This window comes from Styela clava, chromosome 1 (assembly GCF_964204865.1).
Source record: "Styela clava chromosome 1, kaStyClav1.hap1.2, whole genome shotgun sequence".
NCBI classification, from domain to species: Eukaryota; Metazoa; Chordata; class Ascidiacea; order Stolidobranchia; family Styelidae; genus Styela; species Styela clava.
This window is the reverse complement of record NC_135250.1, coordinates 9,890,225-9,916,781: the sequence shown is the minus strand read 5'-3', so window position 1 is coordinate 9,916,781 and position 26,557 is coordinate 9,890,225. Positions and strand designations below refer to the sequence as shown.

Genomic DNA, 26,557 nt, shown 5'->3' with positions numbered 1-26,557 from the left:
TCGTGCTAAACGTCTCCGCACTGTTTCGGATTCCCGCCACATGATTGAGTCATCCTATATTCACTCTCTTCGAGATAAATATGAAAATCCCATTCTGTATGAAGAACTACTGAAAAGCTGTAATCCCAACAAGAAGGATAAATATTCACTATACCCGAAATGGACCAGGGGCCGTGGTTCGCTTTGCGATCGACTTGCCTCCAAAGGATAGATATCAATGTATTGTCCATATCAGAGCAGTCATCGAATTTTAACTGATCATGTGCGCTGGAGTACGTTAGATACAATTTTAGGATCGACGCACACTCTTGCCTGACCAGGATAAATATTTCGATACTACCTGAAATAGAGAGGCAAATTTAAATTTGTAATCCTGGCAAACACCGTTTACAATTACATAACGTTATATATATACTTCAGTGATTTCCACGAATTTTACACGACGGAAATAATAATAAAAGAAATCTGATCTTCGAATGTTCCGATTACCTTTAGATTAGGTAGATAATACAGAGTTCTCATTCGGAGTTGGTATTTGACTAATGAGAAATACATTTCTGCAAATGACAGAGCCTTGAAAATAAAAAATGTAACGTTACCCTTGGTAAACTAGGTTTTCCGGAAATAGGGCGCAACAATAATATTCAATCGTATGTTTTTATGAAGGGGTTCGGGATAAGGCGAATTCTATAATCCCAATTTTGTCCAGTTCATTTCTACGTTAAACTTATGTCTTTAATTGTTTGTGGCGTCTTTGTATTGAAAAGTGAAGCTAATTACGATCCAATTCTGTTGTGTCTGATTGGCAAAAGAATGTTGACCGAGTTTTGTGATGAAAGTATCAAACAAAGACAACAATTCGATTGAAAACTGATCCTTTTGTTTATCGAAATGGCAACACTACTCAATACTTATAAGTTCTGTATGCTATAGATAGTCACCATTAGTTTAGTTTAGTCCCATTCAATACAGACCATGCGTTGTATGTTATATTGAGTGTAACTGTAGACGATGCCCATATTTAATGAAAATATAATAGAACTGGACAATGTAGGATTTAGCTTTGAAGAAAATCTTCAAATAAAGTCATTCTAACAAATCCTACTTTTATTAGCATTTTTAACAAGAGATACAATCAGAAGAATAGTGTAGATTTGTCAAGTTTAGAATTGGCACATCTAAGGTTTACTTATTTTTTTTTACCTGTATCAATAATGAATACACAGTAAACAATCCAGATCGCTTTTACTGAGATTCGTCAGGCGACCATTGACAAAGATTGAAGGCTTTTGATTGTGTCATTTAAATTCCATTTATATGTTTGGATATTTTACAGTGTTTGAAACAGCGGAACAGTACCATTATTTTCAGTTAGGTCAGTCAATTGAGACCAGTAACGAGACAACAACGAAAAAGTAGAATCTTGTAGCCTATTCGTCATATTTACTTCACAAACTTTTCACTGCCTTTTCATTTTAAGCAGAATCTTTTATTATTTAATTGGAAATTACCAAATAGAATTTGACTCGAAGTGGAAATAAAAGTAAATAGGCAACGGACTGCATGTATGCATCCAACTAATGCCAGCAGTAGTTTACCACCATGTCATGATTATTCTTCAATTGGATTAGTAGATTTCATCTTCCATCTCTTACAGAATGCTTACTAGGAATGTAGAAACAGATTCGAGGATTGGACTTTCATATTATTCTACATTACTAACATAAAAATGAATAACAAACGGATTATTATCTGTGCAATTGTGTTGGTTGCTGGCTATTCAATGGTCTTCAACTCGAGTATTAATTTTTACAAAGCATATGAAGAATCCGTTAATTGGGAACCTAGCCTGCACATAGCTAAAGGGAATGAAGGGAAATTATTGTCAAGGTCGAAGCGTCAACTGCAAGGAAACAATGAAAATTTCGAATATAATGGAACTTTTATTGGAAATGACACGGTAATAACCACATTTACTACAGAACCTACAGCGGCATGTTAAATTGATATTGTATATATCTATGTACTTATTAATCCTTTTCATGCAGTTGGTTGTAAGTCTATGTCAAAATAGTCATGACAATTGACGCAGTTAGGGCGTGCCACAAAGCGAGGTGTCATAAGACGACTAGTGGCGCGGGTTTGGAACAGGCTAGATCCAATTTCAGGCTCTCATTGAGTCAGAGGTGTCAAGGCCCATCAACAGTATGCAATGTAATAAACTTTTTATTTTTTTAAGATCCTGGTTGAAGTAACTTTTCTAAATCCAACAACGCAGGCTGCAATAAATGGCGCCAAAAACTTCATTTCGGATTTTTTCAGTGCATTACCAAAATATACAAACCGCACTCTTATCTTTCACATAAATGCAGGTGGGTCAGTTTTTTAGATTAGATTATTTAAAAGTAAACATATTTATTTTAAACGATGAATTTGCAATTGTAGAACTGATAACAACACCACATCCATCGACCACTGACATCGTATCAACAACACAGTCAATACCAAGTGATCTATATACCAGTGAAGGTAGGAAATATCTATCCAGTGATCCAATCATGAGCAAACTGTTGCCAGTAAAATATAACATTAGAATTTCATTAAATTCAACAAGAACCTCTACGATGTGTAACAATAAAAGTGTGAAATTAGACACTCTGTGGTGTATGGCAATACATTGTAAGATATCGCTTCCAGTAATTGGTTCGGAAATTTGTTGAAAATTTCTCAGAAATATTGAACAAGACAGATGCATTCTACTTCGGTTGGACTTTATTCGTATTCTAAACCAGGTATTGTTGAAAACTCCATATCCGATTCTTTAAAATGCATAACATATTATAATTTAGCACACATACGAATACGCGCGTTAAAAATATGAATTCGTAGAATTCGTACGGGTCTGAAATTCGAGATTCGCCTTACTGAAACTACATATTTCGGTGATGGGGAGATAAATCGATCGGTATTAGCCAAACATGCTGAAATTTCTGCTAATTTTCTGATATTAATTAGTGTATATATAGTTCTTGAAATCAAATATTATTGAGAGCATAATATATTGTCAAAGACCACGATAGCTTCTTGGGCATAAACTACTGAAGTTACATAGCCTAACTCAGTGTAGCTTAATTTAATTTCTATATATATATATTAGTGAAATTAATGGACCTTTCCGCTCTGACTTTTAAGTAAGCCTATTAACCTTTATGACGAAGTGCGCGTACTATATACAGATCCAACGACGGAAACACCAATGGCTGGCGGACAAAGCACAGTTGCATCCAGCACGATAACGGTTTCTACTCCAGCTTTTCCCAAAAATACAAGTTCACAACTGCTAACAACGTCGTTGTCTGATGCCACGACACCGGATTTCAGCGTAGGTGAGATATTTGAACAGGCCAATATAGTTATAAGCGCTTGCATGACAAGCGAGATCAACGTCATCAACAATTTTGTTTAAGCTTTGTTCCTACAAGTTGTAACGTTTGTAGGAAATTTTTGTTACATCACCTCGTTGGGTGAAAAGTAATTTTGATTTTTAGAATCCACTACAGACATTGCAACAACTTCCGAAGAAGTGAACATAACAACAGTAACCGAGCTTGATGAAATTTCCACTACTCAACCACCAATAATCGATGGCATTTCAATAACAACCACCATGGGTACGTAGCCACTGACATGTAGGCTATAACAAGTTGCTATAAAAATATTCCATATCTCCTTCTGTTATCACTGTTGCCCCACTTTTTCTTTTTAACCAGATCTTGTAATTTTGGAAGTTTGGATGGCAAATGTTTCACACCTTTGCTAAGTGTTAACTCGTTTTTACATACAAATAAACATTTACTCTAAACATATGTAAATTTAGAACAATGTATTAAGCATCAACTGAACATAATAGGGATCAGTATATATCTAAAATATTAAATATATATGTATCATTACAATATATATATATATATATACAGGTATGAATACCACAATGGCTGACGAACAAAATACAGAATTATCGACTATGGTACCAGTTTCTACGACAGTTGTATCAAAAAATAGAACCTCACAATCGACTACCACAAATGTCATGTTAACAACGTCTGATTTCGTGGAGACAACGTTCATCAGTGGAGGTGGGGGTCATAAAATAACGCAATAATTCTTGTAAATGAGTCCGATAAAAATTGACTACATGCACCTAAACTTGGTTAACTGTAAAATGAAATTTTCAAAAAGTTTCACCAATCTTCTGATTTGAAAAATAACTTATAACGTTATAGAATTTCGTGAATTACTGGCCGCGCTTCTTTTAGCAACTGACGGAAGGTCAGTCAGACTACAAAAGGTCTCTGATAAACAAGTAGTCAATATCGCCGAACAAGTAGCCAACTTTTCTCTATAATTTAAAAGTTTGCAGTTTGCGATCAGTCAGTCAGTAGTTTATTTCTCACCATACCCGAACATAGTAAGAACAACGAGCGCTGATTTATTGAAACATTTTCAACGAACACCATTGTTACCACTGACGTGAACAATGGTAAAATTAAGTAGTTGTTTGTCACGAAGTTGACCTATGGATCATTTTCTAAACCCTTTATTGTTGTTGTTGTTGAGCTCGTTGTTATTGAACAAAACTCTCTTGATATCATTAAGTCAGGGGTGCACAACACGAGGCACGCGTGCCAAATTTGGAACGCCAAACGCTCAAACGTGACACGCGAACGGTTTTGTAAAATAAAGAAATATTTATGATATACATTAAAATATCACATTTATATCAAAAACAGCAGTTTTTTTTTCAGGACAAAAAATTGTTTCAATAAATAGATATCCGTTATCATGTATTGTTATTGCAATTTGTTTGTTTTACGGAGTTAATTTACAATACCACAATTGTGCGTGGCACGCGACAAGATTGTTTTGAAAAATTTGGCACGTACCCTCATTTGAGTTGTGCACCCCTGCATTAAGTCAAATTTTTTTTATATACCTGCCGTTGCCCTACCCTAAGTATGGCTAGTCATTGAGAATGCAGAAGTAAACTTGTGTGATTGATTCCACTTGTTCTGATATTGATATTGAGAATTTATTTATAATATATATTCCAGCTATGAACACTACAGTTTCTGAACAAAGTACAGTGGTATCAAACACAGAAACGGATTCTACAACAGATCTAGCACAAACTACAGCCTTACATGCAATAACTACCGATTCCATTTCATCTACGTCATCTATCGCAGATACTACTATTTTCAGTGAAGGTGAAATTCATAAAATGACAAAATAATGCATATAATTCATTACGACCGTTAAAATTTTCTGCATGTGGCATAAAATGTCAAAAGTTTAAGGACATTATCAATTGTTGTCTGTGAATCGTTTCATATAATCGGCGAAAGCACAATCTAAGCATAATAGCACAATATATTCTAGAAATGAAGTTGGCTGAGTCGTCATTTGCCATTTGGAATTTATAAAATAAAGACAATAATTTCTAAACTATTAAAATATAGTAAGTACATTGAGCCTTCATTTGTGAGAAATTTTTGTGGAACACTGACTAAACTGTCTAAAAGGTACCATGTTTATAATTTTATAGGTTCAACCACAGATATTGACACAACCTCCGAAGAAAGTATCATGACGTCAACAGCGTTAAATGGGTCTGAAGAAATTTCAACCTCTCAACCACTAAAAACCGATGACATTTCAACAACCGCAATGGTGACTACTGGCATAATTGAAGGTAAATTTAGGTTTTCGTGGAAAAGTTATTTATTTTCTCATCTTTTTATCATAGCCGCTTTTTTCTATTATGACCAGACGTTCTAAATCTAAAAGAGGAAGTAAAATGTATAACGTGATTAGCGGTAATTTTATACGTTTGCTGTCAAGCAATTGAATGATTGATTACATACGTATACGAAATTTCAAGAATCCTTTCCATTTTACATTTCCATATATTCGAAATACATATCTAATCGTTATCTCTAGTAGCCTAAGCGATTTAGGTTTGATGAATCGCATAAGAACCATACGGTGCTAATCGACAATAAATAACTGTAGTTCCAAAATTAATTTTCCCGATCTTAAGTATATGTACTCGTATATTAAAACCACGTGTGTCGCCTCTCGATAACCAACTTCGGTTCTTCGCGATTTGGCTTCCCTTTCCCATTAAAACAATGTGTTTATCTTTTTTTTTCTCAAAATTTGTATACGTATAATTTTATACTGATTAGAAAAAATAAACTTGCCCAAATAATACACTATGCGTAGAGTATTGTATATCTCATGTTTTCCTGCAGCTACCATCCTGGCCTTTGAGATACCTCTAGCAAACAGGACGTACAGTTCAAATCTTTCGAATGCTAGTTCGGAAGAATCTATGAATTTGACAATGCAAGTGGAATCAGCATTAAGTAATATACTGACATTAAATGGAATTCGAAATATTCAAGTAGTAGGTTTCAGAGAAGGAAGCGTCATTTGCAGGTGATTAATATTTTTTAGTTGATGTTTATTAGAAATATGAGAAACCTGAAACAACTATACACTTGATATCATATTAAAACATAGTTAAACAGGGCTCATAATGTCTAATTTACCCTTCCTTCTTATTAATGAATACGTCGATTTAATAATACCACGGTTTCATATTACTTAAACAAAGTTATTCAAAGCTATTCTTTTCATGCAAAAACATCTGGAGATCGTTCGCCTATAATGAAAAGAAACTCATTTATTTGCTTGGAATACGAACAAAAAGAAAACAAATAACAACAACATAATATGCTACAAACGTATTATCTAGCTTTTGTCTCCTTTATACCACCTACTCGTGATACATAAATCGTGTTACCTTGTGTTGCGATGAATTAGTGAATGGAAAATTAAATAGAACACCATATTCATGCAAAAACAGAAACAATATTACCTACAGTGATTATAATCGATCTCATGAAAGTAAAGTGTGTCAAAGCCATGCCGATCTCATTGTATTTTAGAGTCGAAATCGAAGCTGACAAGTCCATATCAGAGCAAGATATTATTGATGACTATCGGAATTCGAATGCAACCGAAAAGTCAATATTTGCTGCCTCCGGGCTTAAAATTCCTGGTGAGTATATTCATGCTCAAGAGTCGCCTTTTTGATCCCCAATTACAAACTGTGATATGGCGATTTAAGCGACTGCCCAAGTTATTCTAGTTACGTCATATAAAAGGAATAACTTCAATTATTCCTTTGTCAGAACTGGGTTTCTGAACTAGAGAGAGGCATGAATCGTCATATCAGGAGTGTGCAACCTTTAATGCGGGAGGGCCAGATAAAAATAACTGGGCGGAACCGCGGAAACCACTTTTATTTGATATAGGCAGGCACAAAACTTTTGATTATTGATCTAACTACATGCGTTGATCGCTTCGCACAAGCTAGCTGTTAGGTCATTGTAACGTCGTAGAAATAGAAAATATATTGGACTGAGACAGTTCTCAACCTTTTATGGTTCGTGGCCCCCTTCCGGCGCCTTTTTGCTCTCGTGGCCCCCTGTGCGTCATTCCAAATCTAAACGTGTTGGATTGTATGTTTTACGACTTTTTGTGGAATGCAAAAACAAACCACAGACAAGGAAGGCCAAGCTTTTTAGTATACAACGAATGTGTATCTTGCGCTTTGGATTGTCTGAGGAGGTTCCTAATTCTAGGGACCGTCATTGATATAGCCAGACGAATGTCACTGTCAAACTTGAGACGGTTTTGATGCTAACAAGATCAGAAAAAACAGATTCGCACAAAGGTTGTGACAAAGTCTTCCACCTGCGTATGATTTTTGTCACTTCACTTTTGGTGTTAAGGTGAACGTAATGATTCACTGCTCATTACATACGAGTAATGCAGGTATTGAACACATTCTCTGTCACCTCGAGTTACTTTGGTAAAGCCAACGTAATTGTCGTTCCATTTTCGCATGTTAGGCATTATAAATTTACATATGGGACATCGCATCTATATTGAGATAGCGAAAGTTATCTTGCAGTCTAGTGAAACCGACCGTCTGCAGGTTAGACGGCCTATCAGCGAACTATTTTGATTGGTGGATTCCAAATTCCAGTATGATCAAACAATTCACGCACAAGAAAGTGTTTGCACCCAGTGATCGCAAATAACCTAGTTAGGTAATAAAAATGCGGTGAACGCCAAAACAGGGAATTTGATTTTGAAAGGAAATTATGCAAACGAAGTCGCCTTATGACCAATTATTAGACTTGTGTCGTGGCCCCCCTGAAACTGCTTCGTGTCCCCCTTGGGGGGCCCCGGCCCCCGGTTGAGAACCACTGGACTGAGGTATACGCTTTACAACGCAAATCGAAATTACTCACACGTACCAGATTAATTAAACTAAAGTAATTAAAAACTCGTTTCGCTGGTGGCACATTCGGCTCGCGGGTCGCAGGTTGCATACCCCCGCGTCATATGGTTAAAGCTGTCTTATCGATTTTTTTTCTTCTTAGGATAGATATGAACATCTTGATTTACGTGCTACGCCTTCAGAAGCACCCTTGAATCACATTTGAAAAAGCTGTTATGTTCATGCATGTTTTTATGTAAATCAGCACGGATATGTTTATTCTATTCGCAAATGTATATTTAAAAAAATTATGTTCACGAGAAACTCTCGTAATCAAAAAAAAAAAAAATTAACAGAGTCTCTTTTTTAGTGGGATTCTCTAAATCTTTTGCCAAAATTATCATAAATTCGAAAGGTTCTTCCGCCAAATTTTCAAATATATATTTTATAGCAAAAAAGTGTCAAAAATCTGTCGCCCACTATTATTGTTCTTTAAATTAATAAAACAAAATTATTGACAGTTTGTCAAATTGTTTTACAGCGTCTAATGTGGCAACGACATCAGTCACCAATAGGCTTGCACGTAATTGACAAAAATCAATTCCGTAATTACGGCCAAATCGATTACGATTACCCCGTAATTGCGATATTTTTTTCACACTTTTAAACCTATCATAACAACCAATTTAATCCACTTCTATTCCGAATGGGACATCGACAGTTGGGACAGTTTGGTTTTCATATTTCCGCCAGTACTACACGCCGGCGACAGATGCTAAAGACAAATATCAAGGAGTGAATTCAAATTAATTTTATTCTGATTTTTATCTTTTGTGTTAGCTTTGATTTTCCTTTATCAACTTTATCACCCAATTTTATGTGATCAATTTTATCATTACCAACACTGGTAAGTGGTAATATATTTATGAAACGATAATTAACTTTTTTAAAATCATATTAACGTATAAATACGAGTTTCGTATTAAATAAAAATTCCGGGTTTCTAATTTATAAATCAACGACGAGCGTATTCTCTCGTTTGATTATACTTGCGCTTGCCTCGCGACGAAGACTTGTTATTGTACCGTGTTTTTACATTATCCGACCTTACTACCTAGTTAGCATTTTATAATAATTATTGATGCCGACTTATTTACGATATTCCGATTACCATGCTTCATTTTACATTAAATCATTTCGCGGCCTAAATGTTATAACATTATTTGCGATAAATTTAGATCAAATATTGATTATTTGCGCATAATTTAAATACCGTACTTATATGACATGCCTTCTCCGAAAATACAAAGTTATACCGCAAAACAATGCATTTGGTGACATTTATTTTGCACTCACGAAAATATTAATTTACTTTTCTAACTCAAGTCGACACAAGTTTGGTCGAGTGCCGGTGGTATTTGAGTCGACGATAAATCAAAATAAGTTGCCGCATTTGGTAAAGACTTAAAGATATTGTAAAGACATATTTGGCCGAAATAGTGCGAGGCATTGTGAAAACAAGGCCAAGTCCGGACAGATATATAACGATAAAACCTGTAACAGAACATCAAGATTTTGTAATAGAAAATGGCTCTCGCGCAATATAAACATGGGAAATCCCCCCTTTTTTTGTTTCTTTGCCGTCTGAATCGCTTTACCGATGACGAAAAGACTAAGTTGCGTTGGTTCATTACGCAATTTCTCTTCCGTCGTCATATTGCTGTTTGATAAGCGCGACATTAATTATCACGGCATTTACAAATAGACCATGTTTGGTAAGTTGTCTCTTACATTCTTTAGTCATTTCACCCGAAGAAGTTGAAACCAGGTGTGTTGGCGTCCATCGGTCTCGACACAATTCTATCCCATATCTACGCTTAATATGTATATTTGCCATGCTAGATAAGTTGATAATAGGTTAGTAAATGGCAACGCGTTATGCCTTCACCATCTGCGTAACAAGAGAGAGAAAAACGGCTGCGAATACCGGAACTCTAACTTCTTCTACTTTTTAAACTTTAATTTTTTACAATCGACGGAATTGACTGCTCTAAAGAGAGCTCGTTTCAATCGCGAAAGCGCTCCACCAATAATTACGAATTTACGTAATTCGTAACTTCGCTTCCGTAACTCGAAATAATTCCGTAATTCCGTAAATCCGTAAATTACGTGCAAGCCTAGTCACCAATATAGAAACTTCCACAGAAGGTGATAACATCGACGTTTTAAAACTAATTTAACTCATTCATTTGTGGTTTATTCTTTATGCATGAATATTTGAAACACCAAAAGTTGATTATATAAAAGATTAAAAGAGACAGTTTATCCTATTTTATTTAAATTGCGTTACCTAACATATACATGTTTTGTGTTACACAAACCTTTATTCTCCTCATAATGGAAACCTAATATTGAAAAGATAATTGCATCAAATCAAACAAATTCAGAAACATCGCCAAATAATAGACATGTGTATTTTTAAACACGTTTTCTCTTATTATGTAGAAACTACAACAACAACAACAACAACAACAACAACAACAACGACAACAACGCCACATAGTGAACCATCATCTTTATCTGACGGTATGATATTACAAATGGTATTAGCTCACTTCTTCGTTTTTTACTTTTGTACAAATATGCTTTATTTTGTGCTCTTTTGTGTTTTGTAGTAGATGGAATGCTCTAGTTTATAAGCTTCATATAATACAATATACTCTAGGGAAGGGGTTCTCAATCTTTTTCGTGACCCACTTACGTTGCACAAAAAATTCTGTGGTTCACTAACTTTTTCATGCAAGGGAAAAACAACAAGAAAAACAAAAAATAAATCTTTTCACTATAATAATTAAAATGAGAATTACCACTCAGTAACAAAAACAGCAGCATCGTTCATTTATCATTCATTCATACAATCAAAGTTTAATAATTTATCAATAATTCTATCCTTGTGACTCATCTGAAAAAGCTTCTGCAGTCGATAATTGGACCATGGCCCACTGGTTGAGAATCGGTGCACTTGCTTGGATTATTTGATTCCGACTGTTAGAAATATTAACTATCGCGCCTTTATACAGGACTGACTAGACATCCAGTAAAAGTCAAAATTGTAAGCTTCTCATATAACACATCATCTGACCCAGAAGCAAGTTGAAAAAAAAAAACATATAAAACATAACAGTGATATGTGGAATATATTTTAAAGCATTAATTTTTAGGGTTTGTTAGTTAGTGACGACTTTTTTGGAGTCGTCAAAACGATATAAAATATCCTTTTGAGCTGTCTATGTTTAGGGTTATCAGTTGTTTCTATCATCTCAGTCGAGCTTTTATTAATTCATTTTTTTTTTATCCAGGTGCCATTGTTGGAATCGTTTTGGGTTCACTGTTCGGAACTTTACTGATAATTATATTGATAGTGGTTGTTTTAAGACATTTTGGTTTCAGGTATGAACGGTTATTATTTCATTACAAGGAGTATTTTGAAAAGGGGGACCTCCTGAAGTATGCGCACCAAGATGGCGAACACACTGAACTCAGGTTGTGTACCAGGTTAGGGTTCAGGTTGTGCGACATCTTGGTGCGCATACCTCAGGAGTACCGAGAAGGGTCTGTCACAACTTTAGATTTTTGAGGAATATAACACTAGCAAAATTTGTGAGGGCTGTTAACACTGAGAATATTTAATCACTCATAGCATTGGTTAATTATTTCATTCGATTAATTTACCAATACTTCCTACGATGGTTTTACTTTACGAATCTGACACACAATAATTATCCAGTTGCAGCGCAAAGTCAGGGTATGACATGAGAGGAAAAGACTACGGTGAATTACCTGGGTTGGACGAGATATATCACCAAACTCAAGATACAGATATGTAATTTGGATGGACTTCGACGATGTGTGCTGCTTAGACCATGAACTGCCATCGTTTCGGGAAATAGTTCTCTGTTGCTTATGTTGTTTATGCAATTTCTGAAAATTGAATGAAAGTGTCATTAGACATACTTTGATTACATTTATATAGGATATCATTTTTTAGGCTTTTGTTGAATGCTTCCTTGAGATATTTTTGTATTTTATTATCTGTTTTTATATTGATATACTTTTTTATGGTGGCCGTACGTCGTCGTGGTGTCGTCAGTTTTTTAATTTTTCTAGTTTTCTGTATAAGATGATTCGTCGGAAGCGCAAGCTTTTGTAAAAAAAAAACTTTATAAGTTGATAAAGCTTAAAATCGTGTATAAGTTATAACCAATGCGATTCCTTGTGGTAATAGGCAAATAGTAAAAATATCTTGATTTATATGAAAATCTTTATCTACTCGAAAAATGGATGTTCAACTAATATTTACTAATTCTCATACACTATATGGCATTTTTAAATGTGTAAACACACACTTAAACATAGCGTGTACGTTCCAAGTTTTGTTTATTATTGAAATCAAGTTGAACAGTTTCTAAAATATATAAATTTGCACAGCAGGTGTCAAAATGTTCATATGGTGAAGTAATATTCTTTTTAGTACGTTTTTAAAAAAATTTTTAGGACAATTTTACAAAGCTTTATTTTTTGAAAAAAATGTTATAATTAAACTTATATTTTTCAAACAAAAGTAGGTATTTTCTTTTTATATAAAAAGGGAACATGTTATTCGGCGCGTGGAATTCAGCAACTTCTCTGTCCGTAACTTATCGAAGGGATTGGCCCGGAGGCTCTTGGGAAAAGCTCAGCTTGGTCAGTCAGTTAGTAGGCTCAGCTTGAGCTTTTGCGATGGACAATACAGCCCAGCGAAGTACCAGTAGTTCAACATATAGCGAACCGGTGTAGGATTTTATTTATGTACGGTACGGTGGGAAGCTGAAGTCATGTGGAAATTATAGCCTACCTCCTAAGACCGTTGCTCAAAAAAGTAAAAAACGTGTTCCCTGACTGCTGTACTGGGTTCCACTTCCAGTCATTACGGACGGACTATCGGTACCGACACCGTTTATCACAATAGAGCAATGCGGGAGCGTGTACAACTGTTGTAGGCCTAGTACCGTACGGTACTGTGGTAGTGTCAACATTTTTACATTAAATTCTTATTTGAAGTATTTTACATTTTATAGTCTACTGTCCGACTGCTCCTTTTCAAACTTATTCAAAAGTTTTGTCTCCAGAATTCTTCATTTACATTACAGGAGTTTTCAAAATAAACCACCATGAACTACGGTATCAAACTAGCTGATTGGTGTGGCGTAATTTCCTCCATCAAGTCCAAGCATCTGAAACAAATAACTGGCTAACTAATCCCATACCCGACTTGGACTGATGGTAATCGGGCGACATGCCATGGTTCGCGATATGATTAAGCCATCATATTGGCTTTCCTCACCCACAGGATAAATATGTAAAATCTTATCCTGAGAGTGTTGAATTAAAAACCAATATCCACTCTGTCAAATTCAGAATTGCTTTGCGCTCTTTGTTTAACTGTATAAAACCCTAACAGAACAAAAAATATTTATCAAAGTCTTATTTCATTTAAATAATTTCAGTGATGACTGTATGATAAACAACATAGTAAGGGTTGATTTTATTTCTTAGCCTTAGATTTCATCATGTCAGGTAAAACATATGACTATCTGTTCAAACTTCTTTTAATTGGAGACAGCGGAGTTGGAAAAACATGTGTACTATTTCGATTTTCGGAAGACCAGTTCAATTCTACATTTATATCAACAATTGGTATTGACTTCAAAATAAGAACTATCGAACTGGACGGTAAAAAAATTAAACTACAAATATGGGACACAGCTGGACAAGAGCGTTTCAGGACCATTACTACTGCTTACTATAGAGGCGCTATGGGAATCATGTTAGTCTATGATATCACAAATTCCAAGTCTTTTGACAACATTAAAAACTGGATAAGAAATATTGAAGAGCATGCATCTTCAGATGTTGAGAAAATGATTCTCGGAAACAAATGTGATATGAATGACAAGCGGGCAATAGCAAAAGAAAGTGGGCAAACCTTAGCTGTCGAATATGGAATAAAATTCATGGAGACAAGTGCGAAAGCTAGTATAAATGTGGAAGAGGCATTCTATACTATTGCAAGAGACATTAAAAGAAAAATGGATAGCAGGATGGACTCAAATACAACAGCAAAAAATACAATTGTTGTAGCAGAACAAACTAAGCAAAAAACAGGATTTATTGATCGCTGGTGTAGTATTCTGTAATGAAACATACTAGATCAAACTGTGTGGCCTGTCATCACTGCATTTAAATGGCATGAGATATTTGTAATAATATTATTCACAAAGGCTTTTGTGCAAACAAATACAAAGAATCTATCAGACGTCATTATAATATGCACTTATCCTTATTAAAGCTGCAGTGTTTTCAGCAAAAACAAGTGCAATGTTTGTTAATAAATCTATGGAAGGTTGGCCACTACTCGTATGAACAGCACACTGCTCGGTACTTGGTGAAGGAAAAGCTCTATTAATTAATATTTATGAACATGTAATCAGAAATATATTCGAAAAAGAAATTTTCGATAAGTTATAAAACTATTCTACCTTTTGATAATGAAAATGTTTTTGATTAATGATTAAAATATAGTGATAAAAGATTGCATCAATTGCGTTACTCCAATTATAAATTTCATCGATAAAAAAAAAATTAGTATATCAACCAAGTAGGCAGATTTTGTTCTCTGATTTGTTGAACTAAAATTGGTGATATTATTCATTATACACTTGCGCTGCTTTTATCAGTCAAATTTTTTTTCATATTTGTCATAATATCTGAGGTTACATGCCATGTGTGGAAAAACTGTATGTGAATCAGCCAATTTCTTCACAAATCATTAGTAAGAATACCCCAAAACTCTCCATATTTTCAATATTGTATAGTCATTTGAATATTATCAAGAGTATTAAAATGTATGTGATAAAAAAATATATTTTATATACCATGTAGCAAAACTGATAGATGGCATGAAAAAAAAAATTCGTCATTTGTAAGAAATGATCTTTTAGCCCCTTTTTGATAAATATAATGGCCTACTATGTGGCAAATTATTTATTTACCTATATATGTAAAATATTTGGGGTATTTCTGTAGTAAATTGTTTGCTCAGATAGTCATTATCATTAATAATATACATTCAGGTTACACGGTCCTTTACGGGGATTAGCTGAGTATTATAAGGTGAAAATAGTGATCTAAGTTGTCAAACGTGCAACCCGAATGAAAAACTCATTTATGTTTAAAAGACGTCTTACCTTATATTGATTAACAGTTCATTTGAAAGCCTGTTCTAGCTGTAACTGTTGGCAACCCTTTTTGTCCAAATAATACTGTTCATTCCATCTATCAAGTTTTAACTAGAACCAGTTTTTATAAAGTGGGTATTATCAAGAATGTATACTTGTCTTTGTGTTCTTATGCAGAATATCTTCATTTAAGATTTGATTCAAAGATTTCAACATAATGTAAAGTAGTCATTCGATATTTGAGACACTGCCCTGTCAACGAACTTAAAATATTTTCCACAGATTTGAAAGATACCATCAATAAATGCTTGAAGTATCATTATTTAAATGCTGCTTGTTTTATTTCATGTAAGTTTGTTTTAGCCTTTTATAAATTGTGGCTTAGTTAGGTAATGAATCTCACTTATTCACTGGGATATTGAAAACGAATGTATTTATATCGAAATATTTAGGTAATACGACCTGTGTGAACCATTAATTTGTAACTCAAGCAATGTAAAAAGACTTTTATTCGCATGCTTCTGCTTCTCATTTGTTGTAGTGAAATATCTCCACCTAACAATTTTCATTATTACTTTATTGATTGAATATGTAATGCCTTCTTAATTATATATACTAGTAATATTTTACACTTTACTTTATTTGAAGTTGATCTGCAAAGATATTTTCATGACAATGCAGTTGTTTCTTCTTGCAATGCTTTACTTTGTGAGCACATATGATAGGACAGGAGAGCTTTGAGGAAGTACATGTCAATAGTCATTTTCGGAAAGTACAGTTAACAAATTTTATTGGTTATGTAAATAACCAAGCCATTCTTGCTCACTTAGCCATCGACAGTAAACTTTATGTTAAATTATCGCAAATTTGAACATTTTATAATCACACTTGGTCTGAGGAAAGTCGATGAAAACAACTTTTGCGCTTGTCTGGCTAAATATACGGTATTGGAAGTAATAAAAATCAAGCTTCGATGTTCGCAATAGAATCTGTGCAAAGATAACTCATTGCCCGCACCGAAGTAATCTCGCTGGCAAAAAATAGGTTTCGTACATTCGTTTAAATTATATCATTTCATAGAAAATATAGACACGAGTCAATGAGATATATCTGTAAACGACAATTCATTTTAATCAAATAGAACTCCTAAAAGTCCTCGATCTTGCAGGCGGCCGAGGTCCTTTCACAAAAACGTTGTGCGACTTTCTATAAAAAGGTTGGCTATACACCACTGGTTTGTATGACATCATAATATTATGATAACTACATTGGTGTGTAAATCATAGCTTTTTAAACTGCAGGATCCCAATGGGCAATAAATAAAAATATTTATAAACCCCATTTCTTCGATTATCCAATTCTAAAGTAAATGATTTAACGCACGCACGTCATCCAATATTCCCAATCGGTGACATGCCCGAGATATTGGTAAAAAGACATTATCGAATACTCCCAATCGGTGACATGCCCGAGATATTGGTCGTGTCGTCGTAATACGATGTCATGTTTTGTATTTTATGCAGCGTGAAAATTCATTTAAGAGTCATAATGACTTATGGTGCATTATGACATCACAAGTGGATTGAAATTGATCTTATTTTTACCAATCATTTTATTGTCATGCTGATTATGGAGTCGAAATAAACTTATACTATACTGCCCCGCGCGATTCACCTTATTTATTGCTTATCAAAACAGTGCAAAAGCAACCTGAGAATAAGCAAGCTTGCGATACTTTTTGAAATGAACGATAGGGAATTTGTTTCGAACATTTTTCACGAGCTATTTCCTTATTCAGTTCCAGCCAGTTTGCGCAGCTGCCGGTTCCCTTACCCAGTAAAACGATGTGCTTACTCTTTTGTAATTTGTTTACGATTGATTTTACTAAAAATAAATTGACTCGACCACAAGAGCGTGGCTAGCACAATTTTTTGTGAGACGACGACGCTCACGCACGCTTTTCGCTTCGAGAAAGGCCAGGTACAAGCAGGGCCGGATTTAGACCGTGAGAGGCCCTAGCTAGGCTATACCATTTGTGAGGCTCCTCCATATTTTCGAGCTCAGAATTTATCTCTAAACAACACCGCATGTCATTGCTTAATGTTAAAAATATGAGTGCATTAGACCACTCATTCTCCCCATTTATGGGTGCAAATTTTTAATTAAAAGAATAAAAATTTACATGAGGCAGTTTTGCTTTTAATTTCTTTGATCAAACAATCGTTACACTTATTGTGAAGTTATTTTTAAGAGCACATAAAAAATAGTTACAGCCATCAAATAGAGTAAGACTAGACTACAAAATTTTCCAGCTTTCGTCAAAGCAATTAATCATGCAAAAGTTTATCAAAATTTATCTGTTTAAGTTTGTCACTCTCAGTGCACAGACTATTTCTTCATTTGATAACCCCTTCCACAAACCAATGTCCTTTAAACTCAGTGTGTGTGTAGATCTATGTTCGGCGTCATCCGCATAAGTATCTTCAATACCTTGGGATTGATTTATCTCACCAAGTGTGAATTGAAAATTTCGACTATCTCCATTACTTTCATGTGTTTCTTTTTCCCCACGACTTTAACATAGAACAATAGAAGCTTTCAGCAGAATGAGCATATTACCTAATTGCCTTTATTATGATGAAAACGACGTAATAATGGCTGTTTACAACGTGATGGAAACAAGTTGTGTATAGAATTTTCTACTCTGAAAAGCTTGATATATATATACTTTAGGTACGGTTTGAACGTGTCAAGTTTTTAAAAGAATTACAAACTTCAAAACCGAATTTCGAGGCCCCTGGACGTTGAGGCCCTAGGCAGTATGTTCCCCAGCTTTTCTTTTTAGGGGGGATGTTTCAAAATTTAGGGGGTGGTAAATAATTTGCTGTTAGATATAAAACTAGGCTATTTGTATTCTTAAAAAAATGATATGTATTTAAGAAACGATGTAGGCTACATGGGGGCCCCCCAAGTTGATTGACGCGAGCCAAAATCCACAGCAGAATGTAATTGTAGGGCCAGAAAAGGGGAGCGAGGAAAACTGCGGGACGACACGGCTGGGGTTCAGGGCGCGCTCAAGCGGCCTGAGAAAATTTTGAGAAATAGGCACCAAAATAGGCTCTAAGCTTGATTTTAGATACACCTAACATCGCAGTTTGTTATGTAATGAAATCAATAATTATAATATTTAGCTGATAGAATTCCCGGGGAATAGATAACAAGCACGGCTTTCAACCGTAAATATATACTACTACGTTTCAACAAGTAATTTGCAAGTTGCAACTGATAGTGACTAATGAAGTTACTTGCTCATCTGGCATTGTATGAATGGCTACTTATGGCTTGTTTTGTTACACATTTCTAATTTTTTTGAACATGTTTGTTTGACTTTTGTATGAATTAAATTTTGGAATAAGCTCGTCAACTGATCATAATGTCGCATAATGTTGTATTCCTTCAGAACTGAAATATTTTGTTGGTAAGAAGACAAATCGCTGAAGTTTGATTCTTTTCAATAAAGAAATAAACAACGCTGTCATTCATCTAAAAAAAGTCTGTTTTCAGTGCCTAGTTTTCGTTTTGTGACATCTTTGAGCTTTCTTAATATACGGCTGATATCTAAAATACTGCAGTATGTAATCCTAATACCCATACGTATACATAAGATACCGGAATAATTTAATTGTTATGAAATAAACGTGCCTAAACTGTGATAATGATGTAACAATAGACGGTATTTAAAACTTAAAAGGTACCACATGAAGGGTTAAACTATTTCACTCAAGTTCGGCGGGCCATTTTAAATCGTCACGCGGGCCGTAATTGGCCCACAGACTGCGGTTTAGAACCCCTCAGTGTGGAATCGCACCTCAAAATTAGGGGGGTGTTTGAAATTTTAGGGGGGGTGTTCACCCCCTATAGGGGGGGTGTAGGGAAATCACTGGCCCTAGGCTTCAGTCGCCTAGCTTATTGGTAAATCCGGCCCTGTATACAAGCTGTTTATCTTGGAAAACTGATCGAAGCTGATGATACCGATTCTACACTTCTCGTTATTTAAAGTAGAAACTGCAGTCTATGTTCAAACTCACTACCGCACCGAGGTACTTACGCCCGAATTATCTTTTGTGTATTTTTTTTTAAATTCACTGTTGAATTCAATTGTTAGGGCACGTGCATCAGCACGTCCTAAATCTTTTTTAGATTTTGCCCACTTTCCTGATTTTCCGTATATTTGTTTGTTTTGCCATGTATTGTTTTGTTGTAACGGAAAATCAAAATAAACACTAACTAAAAAACCGATATCAAACGAAATATTGAAGAAGCACTTCACGGATAGACAAGCCATTGAGGTGTATATAACAACTCAATGAGACAAGCGCGCAATTTCATCTACCGGTATCTCGGTTGATACGCTTGGGGAAAGGATTGGTAGGAAGCCAGGAATCTCTCACGAACGGGGCAAAGTACTGTTGAAAATACGTACGAGTTTGTGTCTCACTGCAAACGTCGCAGAATAGCTTTTCAAAAGTAAACATATAATAATATATACATGTTGAAACAATGAGAGTCAGAGCACGGATGGCCATGTTTTTTTAACTTTTCAGTTGTCACCCGTTTACAGTTTTCCGGGTTCCTGTGCATCTAGCACAAAGATTTTACATAACGGCAATGTTGTTATGTTATGTGTCGTCTCTGATTAAACGATGCCGCAATTCTGGCTGTCTGAAGAATTCAGCATGATTCAGTCATCAGTGGATTGGTGTTGGATTGCCTAACCAAATGGTAATTTAATGTGTAAAGTCATAGCCTATTATGTAGTCACTGATATTGCTGCATAGACGTGCGCTACTTTTTTCCTGTGATTACGGTATTGGATTACAACGATCTAGCCTACATGCAGGGGCAGGATAGGATTTACATATTTATTCCGGGGGAGAGGAAATCTGATACGACCACTTAACCCTATGACGAAAACCACGGCCTTTCGTCCGGTTACCGTACCATTCCATGTCTGCATGTGGGTAGTTATAAAATGGCTATGTCCCTACTAAAATTGCTATTTCCCTTCTAAGGTCGCAATCCCGATATGTCCCTACTAAAATGACTATGTCTGCTATGTTCCCACAAATATGGCAATGTCCCTACTAAAATGGCTATGTCACTACTAAAATGGCTATGTATGTTCTAAAATCGCGATCCCGATATGTAGGCCTACCTACTAACATGGCTATGTCCCTTTTAAAATCGCGATCTCGATATGTTCCTACTAAAATGATCATGTCTGCTATGTCCCTACTGAAATGGCTATGTCAGTATGTCCCTACTAAAATGGCGATGTCCGCTGTATCCCTATTAAAATGGTGATGTCCGCTGTATCCCTACTAAAATGGCGATGTCCCTACTAAATTGGCGATGTCCGCTATGTCCCTACTAAAATGGCTATGTCTGCTATGTCCCTACTAAAATAGCTATGTCCCTGCCAAAATGGCTATGTCCGATATGTTCCTACTAAAATGGCTATGTCCCATCTAAAATAGCGATGTCCGTTATGTCCCTACTAATATGGCTATGTCCCTACTAAAATGGCTATGTCCAATATGTCCCTACTATGATGGCTATGTCCGCTATGCCACTACTAAAATGGCTATGTCCCTTCTACAATAGCGATGTCCGCTATATTCCTACTAAATGGCTAATCGGAGGTGTGCTGCCATGCGTATTCCTAATGCTTAGCACGATGTGTCACACTGCATATATGAGATAAAGGAGTAGTAATAATTATGTGCAAGAGGATTGCTGGACTCCTCGCCGTTATTTTTCTCATCATTTATAGTGTCATTTTTATAGTGAAGTGGGGCTCATTTTTTTCATTTATATTTTACAGATTTCATGTAATTCACATAAAAAATTCAAATGGAAAAAGATTCTGTTTGTGATGTCATACCTAAATTTAATCAGGAGAAACCTCTTGTCTGGATTGAATATCCAGGAATCGTTAAGGATGCCGACAAAATGCTAAAAACACTCGGAGGACAGAAAAACATTTCTGGAACATATAGAGAAGAAAACAAACGTATTGATTTACGATTTCGACCAGATGATCCTTGTTGTCATGCTGTATGTGGCGATCGCAAAGAAGTAAATGCGTTATTACTAAATGTAAAGAAATATAGACGGAAAAAGTCTCCAAACAACAATTCAAGCGCGGATGAGTTTCGCTATCGTCCTGAACTTGTTGGTGTTGTAGAGACTGCTTACAAGTTCAATGCTCTTTGTGATTTTCAATATCTTCCCTTGCATAATGATGTGGAAAATGATAAACTAGTGAACATGATACCGCATCTTAAAGTTAATAATCTTGATGATGCTGCATACACAAATGAGGTACCACTTTTTCTTCCGCCTGCTACGTTCAGTCGTTTTGACCAACAACTAGATGTGTTATTTAGAAGTGTACCAAAATATAATCAGTCGCATGGAAATCCAAATAAAATTGGTATTACTCGACCGCGGCGGATTCACTTTGCTCAATATCTTAAATATGAGGAGAATTGGACCCCCAAAGAACCCTTGCCTGCAGCACAAGAAGTTTTGGAAAAAATTAAGAAAACTGAAGAAGGGCTAGTGCAAGGGATTAAAGATCTTTTTGAGAAACGTCCCATATGGTCTAAAAATGCAATTAGATGTATACTTCAATGTAGTGGGGAACGACTTAAATTTCTATTGCCTGCATTGGCTTATTATTTTATCACAGGTCCCTGGCGTTCTTTATGGGTCAAATTTGGATATGATCCTAGAAAGGACCCAGGAGCTGCCGAATATCAGCTTCTTGACTTCCGAGTTAGACAGGGTTTAAACACTCCACACATACCAATCAAAGCAAAACGTAGCACCCTTTCTTACAGACTACCAAACCTGATGCCCCGATCTAAACTCGAATCTAATATAGTGAATAATTTAGATGAAAAATCTACTGCATCCTCCTCTTATAGCAAAGAGCAAACAGAAGCTATGTATATCTTCAAGTCTGGTGTACTTCCAGCATATCGACAAACTTTTTATCAAGTATGTGATATACTCCATCCCTCCGTAAAAGATATAGTGCAAAGTCAAACAGGATTATCTAACAAATGTGACATGAAATCAGGATGGTATCCCAAGGGTATGGCTGCAAAAATAAGAGACATTTTATCACAAGATATTCAAAATACTATATCAAATACAGAAGGAATGGAGCAGCCGATAATAAACATGGAAAGAGCAACCAGAAAAAAATATAAGTCTCGGGTATCTAAAAGCACTGAAAATTTTGAGGAACCTTCCTTCCAAGATCTTCTATTAGATTTATCTAGTGATGAGGAGAAGCAAAGTTTAAATGAAGAAGTTGGGGATTCTGGTAGTGAGCAGGAGGAAATTTTATCTGACAATGATGCAGAAGTTATGGATGATGTTGAACTAAATGAAGAGGAAGATGAAAATTTAGAAGTTGATAACACGTTAAAAGATTCTAATAATTTTGTTGATCTCAGTCAACCATATTTCAATGAAGAATTAACAGATTTCTTAGACGATTTCGAAGCCTTTTCGCCAGATGATTTTGATGATAACATTGAAGACAATTGATGGAGAACAAAATTGAATATAGTATAGGATACACTGTCTGTCTTTTTTATTGGTTGGCAACAGAGCAAAAATTTGATCCAATTGTTTTGAAGTATGTTCCATGTGTTATGTACTCGGAAGTATTATGGACTCAAAATTATAGTTATTTTTGCCTACATAACATGTTATAAATCTGATTATTCTTAGTTGCCTTGTCCTGTTTACTTTCAGATCATTTGTATTGTCTCATTAGAGTGCTGTTCATAACTTTCTCTGTTTTTTTTTTCTGTTGAAAATTTTATTTCAAATACTCTGATACAGGTGACCCAAAAAAATGTAACCCACGAGTTTCTTAATTCTACGAAAATGAAGGGAAAGATTTAATTTTGCGCAACGAATGCAAGTCTGTCCCTGATGCCAAGGAGATAAATAATGGAACATATTCTGGAGGGAACATAATTTTTGTATAAAGATTTCTGAAACTTTAAGTACCGGTAAGTAAAATACTTAAACAGACGTACGAGCGCAAACAAAATTGAATATTTTTTTAAATTTTTGTAATTAAGAAATGTATGGGTTTTTTTTTTTTAGTCAAACGTTCAGTCTATATCAGAAATTATTATCGATGTAACCAACTTACAAATCAAATTTGAAACTTTCCAGCATGCTTGTTATTTCCTAAAAATTGATAATTTTGTTTAATATGAAAAATGTGAATGAATATTTGCCTTTTTTATCAATAGATTCTCTTTGCTTCTCCGATTTTCATTTTAAATATATGTCATGTGACTCATGTCAAATAGCATGTAATACTCATTAAGGAAAGAAATTATTGTATTTTGATTAAATTTCCGATTCTGACACTAATCAAATTTCAAATATTAAAATTTTGTTTCTTAAGTCTTAGATGCAAACTTGTTACAAATAACAGAGGAATTTCTGATCAATGTCTACATTACACCCAACATCAGCCCTAAAAATATGGGCATCTTTTTCATCAATATTTTTCCTATTTTTTGTTATCCTATTCCAGAACATGTATTAGCGATATAATCAAACAGCTTTGTTTTTTGGTTGATATAAGCTGGTAGATTAATAAAGGATGTTTAAAATATGGAAAGTCATGTTATTCTTGAAGATAAAAGTCTTTTCAGTGATGTTTTCAAGGAATTGGATGAATTCAGGAAAACACAACATGACTGTGACTTGCTTATTAAAGTCGGCTGTAAAGAATTTTCTGTCCATCGCAACATTTTATCGGCTAGTTCGGGTTACTTCAAAGATATGTTGAAGGATAATACGATTGCAAATGAGTCTGGATATATTGAATTGAAGGTTGATAAAGTTGATGTTGATAGCATCAAGCATTGTATTGACTTTATTTACGGAGGAAATATCATTGTTTCAAATGAGGATCGCGAAAATTTGATTCATGTTGCACACCAGCTTCAACTACAGAAGCTGTGTAATCTTATTGCAGATACATATCTTAACAAACTTCAAATGTCAACTTTCTTTTTTATCAAGAATTTGGCTAAAACCTATAATTGTAAAACTGTAGAGGAGAAATGCGATGAATTTGCTTTGGAAAATTTTACAGCAATCTCCAAAATAGAGGAGTTCAACCATCTTGATAGTTCTTATATTGCGTTTTTGATTGGTTCAGCTGAGAACAAGTCATTAGCTCAGCGAAAGGTGAAGGCGTTGATATCCTGGACTCAATTCGATTTGAAAGAAAGATCAAAATATTTTTATTCCATACTTGAAAGCATCGACTTATCTCGGCTTCCTCTTAGCTATCGAAAATATCTTCTTAAAAGCATAGATCTAGTGTCTGCATCTATTGACTGTGTCAGGTTACTTTGCGAGTCCTTTTTGGGCAATATTGAGATAGCTCATGAAAGCGATGATTTTGAGGACAATCAAGATTTTTCAATTGCACTCTTTGATGACAATTCCAGATATATACAAATCTTTAATCCTCGTACTGGTAAATGTACTCAAATGCATCAACTTCATAATGATATGGTTTCAAATTCATTTACCGCAGTAACAATGCATGACGTTATTTATGTCTTCACTGAAAAGAAATTCGTTTATAGTCTTAAATACATTGATGCTTTGGCCTCTTGGAGAAGGTTACCTGACATGTTCGATAGTCATGGTTGCTGGCCACCCGCAGTAATTGTAAAGAATAATATATTTGTAGCTGGAGTGTCTTACCCGTGTCGTGGATCAAGATCAGTTGAAATATATAACCCTTTAAAAAATATTTGGACCAAATCAGTCAACAGGAAGATGCCATGTATAAATTCATCCCCTGTTTATTCGAAAGGATATTTGTATTGTGTGGGTGGAAATATGGATAACCAATGGAGATTCAAAAATGTTGAAAGATTGGATATTTCTTCCATGACCTGGTCTAATATTCCTCCTATGCAAGAAGCTAGAAGTTCTCCTGCAGTCGTGATTTTCCAAAATAACTTGTATGTGTTGGGTGGAAATGAAGGATCACAGCGATTAGTAGATGTTGAGTATTACAATCCAGACAGTAATATCTGGACGGAACTGACTTCAATGCTCAATCCACGTTGGAGATTTAATGCTTTTAGTATAAATGAAAACATTTATGCGGTTGGTGATTGTGAACAGAATCCAAGCACTCTGGAAAAATTCAATGTTACTGAAGGCCAATGGGAACGTGTTCAGCTACCTTACTACTTCACAAATATGAGAGTTATATGGTCAATCAGAATAAACTCTTGTGAACTTTTCACTGTTCAAAATTGCATAATCCAGGATTAATCCCCCCCCAAAAAAAAAAAATTGAACCCATGCCTTTTTTTAATGGCTTTAACCCTTTCCGTGCGGTAGGCACGTATACGTACCAACGACAAAAGTCGCTAGATTGCGGCGGGTACGTTGATGTACTCCACTGTTTATTTAGCAATCGGTCGCAAACTGTTGGTCTAGTTTTTCCTGGTTTTAGTTTATTGATAAGAAATTTTCTTCGAGATTAGCATATGCGATGGTAAATCTCGCTTTTGTTTACGACGGGAATTTTGTTTGCGGCGAGACGAGGGAGTGTTTTTAAAATTTATGCAAATTTCGGTGTTTTTTGGGTGGTAATAGAAGACATATTATTATCCCTTCCATCTACCAAAGTATTTTGAGTTATATCACGAAATTGCTACAGCAATATTAAGCTATTGTTTGCCAACCACGAAGCGGTAACAGTAAAGGATTTAGCGAATATTTCTATTTTTTATCCTGGTTTGAAGTTTCGACTCCCAAGAAAAAAAAATGCCTTTTTTCTATCCGG

At 35.1% G+C, this 26,557-nt stretch overlaps 4 protein-coding genes across 5 annotated transcripts; all 4 read left to right on the top strand.

Annotated features, from left to right (window-relative positions):
* Positions 1–1,638: 1,638 nt before the first annotated feature.
* LOC120341007 (uncharacterized) lies at positions 1,639–12,933 on the top strand. 2 transcript variants are annotated; one of them, XM_078117559.1, is made up of 15 exons: positions 1,640–1,960; positions 2,240–2,372; positions 2,446–2,529; positions 3,237–3,386; positions 3,549–3,671; positions 3,978–4,136; positions 5,112–5,267; positions 5,606–5,752; positions 6,315–6,501; positions 7,014–7,126; positions 8,898–8,930; positions 10,547–10,564; positions 10,862–10,942; positions 11,716–11,806; positions 12,144–12,933. In XM_078117559.1, exons 1-15 carry the CDS (start codon positions 1,730–1,732, stop codon positions 12,241–12,243), a joined length of 1,806 nt encoding a protein of 601 aa, XP_077973685.1. In that variant the 5' UTR covers positions 1,640–1,729; the 3' UTR covers positions 12,244–12,933. The 2 variants fall into 2 exon arrangements, with proteins under 2 accessions (XP_077973687.1, XP_077973685.1); XM_078117561.1 differs by lacking the exons at positions 8,898–8,930; positions 10,547–10,564 and having other exon boundaries at positions 1,639–1,960.
* A 958-nt stretch (positions 12,934–13,891) lies between these two features.
* LOC120345707 (ras-related protein Rab-8B-like) lies at positions 13,892–16,313 on the top strand. The gene has a single exon (XM_039415255.2). The coding sequence runs from the start codon at positions 13,966–13,968 to the stop codon at positions 14,590–14,592; it is 627 nt and encodes a 208-aa protein (XP_039271189.1). The 5' UTR covers positions 13,892–13,965; the 3' UTR covers positions 14,593–16,313.
* A 4,083-nt stretch (positions 16,314–20,396) lies between these two features.
* On the top strand, positions 20,397–24,228 carry LOC120348621 (general transcription factor 3C polypeptide 5-like). The gene is made up of 2 exons (XM_039418789.2): positions 20,397–20,415; positions 21,518–24,228. Exon 2 carries the CDS (start codon positions 21,547–21,549, stop codon positions 23,254–23,256), a length of 1,710 nt encoding a protein of 569 aa, XP_039274723.2. The 5' UTR covers positions 20,397–20,415; positions 21,518–21,546; the 3' UTR covers positions 23,257–24,228.
* Positions 24,229–24,348: 120 nt separating this feature from the next.
* On the top strand, positions 24,349–26,040 carry LOC144425640 (kelch-like protein 24). Its single transcript, XM_078115026.1, has one exon. It carries the CDS (start codon positions 24,349–24,351, stop codon positions 26,038–26,040), a length of 1,692 nt encoding a protein of 563 aa, XP_077971152.1.
* The last annotated feature ends 517 nt before the right edge of the window (positions 26,041–26,557 follow it).